General features: G+C 38.6%; 1 protein-coding gene across 1 annotated transcript; it reads left to right on the top strand.

Annotated features, from left to right (window-relative positions):
* On the top strand, nt 456-3007 carry LOC109725843 (BTB/POZ and MATH domain-containing protein 1-like). Its single transcript, XM_020255238.1, has 3 exons — nt 456-1641; nt 1781-1873; nt 2753-3007. The coding sequence occupies exons 1-2, from the start codon at nt 579-581 to the stop codon at nt 1834-1836; spliced, it is 1119 nt and encodes a 372-aa protein (XP_020110827.1). The 5' UTR covers nt 456-578; the 3' UTR covers nt 1837-1873; nt 2753-3007.

Below are 5987 nucleotides of genomic sequence, written 5' to 3'. Positions count from 1 at the left end.
GCTAAATTAGATAAAACATCTCTGTAAATACTTACTTATTCACTTGCCCTTCATGACTTTCAAAAATCTATATTTTACCTTCTTAAATTTTCAAAAATATTTTCAGATGGTACGATGTTAATGAAGAGAGCAAAATAATTAAATTATCCTTATTATTTTATAAGAAAGAATTTTTTTTAATTTATTTCTGTCATTTTAGAGGGCATTTTGGATATAAATTATAAGAATTGAAGAGGAAAAATAAAAAAACGAATATTTATATAAAAAAAATTTCTGTAATTTATTTTATTATATATTATAAAATTAATTCGAATTTAGATCGGATTGAGATTGAAGGCAGACAAAATTCATATTCAAACCTAAATCAGTCAATTTTTTTTAATATAGGCAATCGAAGCTAAGCTAAATTCATTTATTAGCATCTTATAAATCTGCTGGATTCCAATCGGCATAATATTTGAGACATCGGTACCCATGGACATCCCTAGGAGTTACTACTATTTATTATAATAAACCCTAAGAACGATAACAAATCCTCGTTTCTTTCGTCGAGTGGACTCCTCACTCCCCATCCGTCCATGGCTTCTTCCTCGTCTTCGTCGTCGACGTGGATGATGGAGAAGGCGAGCGGGTCCCACCTATTCAAGATCGCCGACTACTCTCTGGCGAAGGAGATTGGCGTGGGCAATTCCATCCGGTCTGCCCCTTTCACTGTCGGCGGCTACTACTGGATTGTGGAATGCTTTCCTTGTGGGGACGAAAAGGACAGTGCCGACTGCATCGGCCTCTTTCTCACACTCGAAAGTGATGTGGATAAAAATAATGTACAGGTCTTCTACACTATGAATTTGGTAAATTTGCTCGACCAAACTGGACCACCCTCGGAACCCTTGACCAATGCGGACGTTTTTTCGAAAGATAATTGCAGTTGGGGTTGGGATCGATTTATGCGGAGAGCTGATCTCGAGAAATCACGGTATCTCAAAGATGACTGCTTTACTATCTATTGCGCTGTTACCGTCCCGAAAGCTCCGAGATTACAAGTTGGCAACGCAGGCGCCGTCGCGGCGCCGCCTTCCGACTTGCCCCAGCACCTCGCCCGGCTGTTGGAGAGCGGAGAGGGGACGGACGTGACCTTTGAAGTCGGCGGGGAGACTTTCGCGGCGCATCGATGCGTGCTCGCGGCCCGATCACCCGTCTTCAGGGCGGAACTCTTCGGCAGTATGAAAGAAAGGAGAGCGAGGTGCATAAAGCTCGACGACATGGAAGCCGCCGTATTCAAGGCTCTGCTTCATTTCATCTACTCGGATAAGCTGCCCTCGTACATGGAAAAGCTTCACAAGGAGTCCTCGACCATGATGGCGCAGCACCTTCTCGTTGCTGCGGATCGATATGGATTGGATAGGCTCAAGTTAATCTGCGAAGACAAGTTGTGCCGAGAAATGGAAATCGATACAGTGGCAAACACGTTGAACTTAGCCGAGCAGCACCAATGCCGTCGGCTGAAAGCCATCTGCCTCAATTTTGTCGCCGCTCCCAGAGTGCTGGCTGCAGTCATAGAAACAGGAGGGTTTGAGCACCTGGGAATAAGTTGCCCCTCGGTTATGAAGGAGCTCCTGAAGAAGATAACTAACATGACAGGTAACATGAGATAGCATGCTACTTCTAAGTCTTGCATTAATAAATGTATGTGGTAGAAGTTTTTCAAACTAATTGAGTATTGTATCGGATATATCTGGTAGGATATTTCAAACTAATTAATTGATTTTTCGAAGTGTAGATGAGTTACGTAGTTCGAAAAAGCGCAAGATCGATAAAGGCGGGAAGCGCTCCTAGTCCCTGGGCGCAAGGTGCTGGTACGCGTCTGAGAGAGGTGAGCACACATTTTCATATTTTTTAGAGCTAAATATAGTGCTCTTCAGAAGACATAGTTATAATTATTAAATGATGCTAAGAGTAAGTACGATCAAATTATCACAACAGACGATTTGTTATCACACTAGAAAATGAAAGATGGAAAAAAAAAAAAAAAGAAGAAAAAAACTAAATAGCATATGTAAGAGAACAAGGTAGCACATGTAAAGAAAATATGGGAGCTCAAACAGTAGAACATTTATACGATACATATATATTGTGGCAAAACAATGAACTCTCACAAATTCAGTGACAAAGAAGATAAAAATTTTCATAAATCTATTAAAAATATCCAAAATTTTAAAGGAAAAAAAAAAAGCAAGATTCCTTGGAGGCATGTCCCTTGTGCGCTAGGGCTTGGGCTCAGGCGTGGGCCTAGGCCCTCCATGCACGAGCCTAGAAGAGGAGCCTCACCTGAGGTGCCTCAAGAAACAGGTGTCTAAGCTTAGTGCATAAGCACTAAGGCGCCTCTTAGGCGTCCCTTTCTAATCACATAGATGCTCTTTTTTAGGTTATCAATCTTACGACAAAATTTTACCACTAGTTACTCAGAGACACCTTTTTTCTGCTCTGTTCAAAGAAAAATTACAAATGAATCAATACGATTCCTTTGATCATTGATTAGATGTTCTAATTGTTTGAGCTAAAATTGTTTTGCTTAATTGCAAGTTCTCAATATGTTTCGACTTGTTTTGCATTATATCCTTCATAGAGAATTAAGTAAATCTCTATAGTTTGCTCTATCTGTGCTCTTGTTTTGCTTAATTGCTTCGGCATAAACTGCTTGCCAATTGGGTGTTTGTGGAAAACTCACACTCTGCTGTTGTTGACATTTCAGATCACTAGCTATGTGAGTTGGCTCGACAGTGCATGAAGTATCTGTAGAAAGAGGTTAGGTAGTTGCTTTTGGAAGATAAGCCATTTTGTACAAGAACTACATCTATATATGTTCACAGAACTTAAATGCCTTTGCGACGTTACATTTTGTACCTAATCAAGCAAATGTTGAACTAAACTAGTAATATACCTCTTTTAACTGTTACTAACTTGTAAACAGTTCAAATATGAGTAACATAACAGGTTGGATACTTAATTTGTTTCTAATGCATGCTTGTACTTGGGAACATCCTCTTATGCATGTGGTGCACATAGCATATCCTGGAGGTTTTAGCATTTCAATTGATTTTGACCGAACCAAGCAACTTAGAGACATCACTTAGTTGGAGAATAGAGTAGGATAATTTGAATTGTTCCCCTCATTTTTATCAAAATTTAGAAGGAACTTGACGAGTATCTTGTTTAAACAGGCAAGTTCGTATTCCTTTTTATTTACTATTAATCCAGCCTTTTTGTGGAACCATTCTGTTTCTCACTGTCTCTTGTATCATTTTGATCATCTCTTAGTAAGTAAGATCTTATTAGTTGAATGCTACTACAAGAATTTTTTATTTTGAGGGGGTAAACTTTAAATTGCCCCCCGTGATTTAGCTAATTTTTATTTTGCCACCTCGTGGTTTAAAAAGTTTCACTTTGTCCCATGTGATTTAGCTCATTTTCACTTTGCCACCCCCGTGGTTCAAAAAGTAGCACTTTTCCCCCTTGTGGCTTAGCATATTTTTCACTTTGCCACCCTGTGATTTTTTAAGATTTTTAACTTAGCCACCCTATATCATATAAAATTTTTTCGTAAAATAAAAATTAAACCACAAAGGAGTGAAGTGAAATCCTTGAAGCCACGTGGGGGCAATTTGAAGTTTATTCTTTTTTTTCCTCTATTTTTTATAATATTAATAGTGGCAAAATATAAGTAGAAAAATAGTTTATTCTTCAGAATTTATCTGCAAAGCTTGGTGCTCCTATAATGCTAAGGGATTGATGGATAACTGTAAACTTTTCATTGGCCCGTATATAACATTTTTGTTTGGAACTAACACCAACTAACACTGCAACCATTTGTTTGTTTAGAAGTTTTATAGCATTGTCGTACAAAATTAGATAGGATTTTAGTTGATATATTGTGTTTCGCTGGATTTTATATGTGGTTTAAAGAGACAGCTTTTGAGAAGTCACTTTATTGGTGAATAAGTTGATGATATATAATGGCATTGGTGGCGGTGGTCGACGGAATTTCATCAATAGTTGTGTTTTGACAATGGCTCGTTCTGCTTGGTTGTGGTAGTTTCGGCGGTGGTTTACTTATGGTTGTCAACTAGCAATTTATACATAGTTATTGTTGTGGTGACCCTTCTCATGAGGGAGTTATGTGCAAAAGTGCACATATTTGGTTGAATTCATTTGAATGGATTATGTTGGAGCCTAAATGGTTAGGCCAATAAGAATTTATTTTCCTTACTTATTCATATATCTGCAAGAGTTATGGGCTTGGAGATGAAAGATAGAAAAAGTTTCTATTTTCTCTTGCAAAAATAAAAAAAAAAAGGGAGAGAAGGGTAAAGAAGAAGCTATTGAAGGCCATCATTGCTATTTGCTAGGCTTGTTAGAAAGGTTTTTTAAAGCTTGGTTTGTGGGGAGCCAAAAGAACCCGATTTTCTTACCGGAAGGTTTTCTTGGAAGATGTTTTACAAACAACATTGGTGGTGAGATCTTTTTGATATTTTTCTTTATTTGGAGCAATAGATTTGATTCTTATAGTTTGTGTCTTCAGTAGTGATTAGAGAAATTATACTCATTTCATTTCATATTAGAGGGATTGTTTGGAGGTAGTCCTGTAATTTTTCCCTTTCTAGGGTTTCCGCGTAAATTTGATATTTAATTTTTTAGTTGGTTTATATTTTCTTTATTGTTGCTCTCTTTATAGTGTAATATTATTAGAATTAAACCACAAAGGGCTTGTTTGTTTCAGTAAAAATGGAGAGAGGTGAAGTTGTTTTCGATTATAAACAATCACTTCTACTGTTTGGCTCGCCGTAATAAAGCTATCGGTCAAAATTCAAGTTATCCGAAACAGAATAATTACGGTGAGGAGAGGTGGAGAAAAAATAATAAAATAATACAATGGGTAATGCTGGTTACATGTAAATATATTTAATTATGGTAGTAATTACTCTTTTATTTAGTTTGTATTTTTTTTTTTGAGAAATAGGTAGCACGTCACCTGCTTTATTCATTGAAAAGATGAACTAAGCTACAGGGATGAGGCAACATAGGCTTCGGAGGGGGCGAAAAAAAAAAAGAAAACAAAACAAAACTACTTACTACAAGCGTGTCGTCGATTACCTTGTAGAAATTGCTCCCAAAGATTCGTCAACTTCTTAATCTTGTAAGCTGCAAAAAAGGGGTCCGATTGGGTCTTCCTAAAGATCACGCCGTTCCTGACCTCCCAAATTACCCACCAGCAGGCTACCAATCCGGATACCGTAGTACTTGATGACAACGTTCCAATCCTCGCCATCCACCTATCCCAGATCGAGCTCACGTCATCCTCCCAATCTCTAGACTGGGGATACTCTAAGGTCGTCACCTATAGAAATCTCGAGAAGACGCACCGTGTGAATAAGTGGTCGACAGTTTCCTGTTCAACCGCGCACAACATGCAAGTAGTGTTGCCAGTCCGACCCCTCTTTAATAGGTTGTCTGCAGTAAGAGGCCGCTTCTTAAGAACAATCCAGCAAAACACTTTCACTTTTAGGGGTACTCAAAGGTTCCAAATCTTGGTTGTTCTGGCGTTCCTTATACCCCCATCATTCAGCATCAAATAGGTAGATTTCACCGTGAACCGCCCGTCAAGGCTCTAACGCCATTGTACGCTATCTGGTCTATACTTGAGTTTGAAAATGGAGATCCTTTTCCTAAGTGCTAAGTAACTAGAGCTCAATCTGCGTCCACTAGTGCTAACGCCACTAAAATCTTGCTCCAATTTCATCCGTCGCTAGTCAGATAATCGCTAATTTTCCTATTTTTGCGATGCGAAAGAAGGTATACATCAGGGAAAGACAATTCCAACGTCTTTTCCCCACACCAGCGATCGGACCAAAAGTCGATAGTACACCCGTTGCCCAATTGGCAATAGACTCCATTTGAAGATTTCGTTATGACTAAGGACTTCCCTCCAC

This window comes from Ananas comosus, linkage group 2, assembly GCF_001540865.1.
Source record: "Ananas comosus cultivar F153 linkage group 2, ASM154086v1, whole genome shotgun sequence".
Classification (NCBI taxonomy): Eukaryota; Viridiplantae; Streptophyta; class Magnoliopsida; order Poales; family Bromeliaceae; genus Ananas; species Ananas comosus.
Note: the sequence above shows the minus strand (reverse complement) of the source record. Positions and strands in the feature narration are given on the sequence as shown.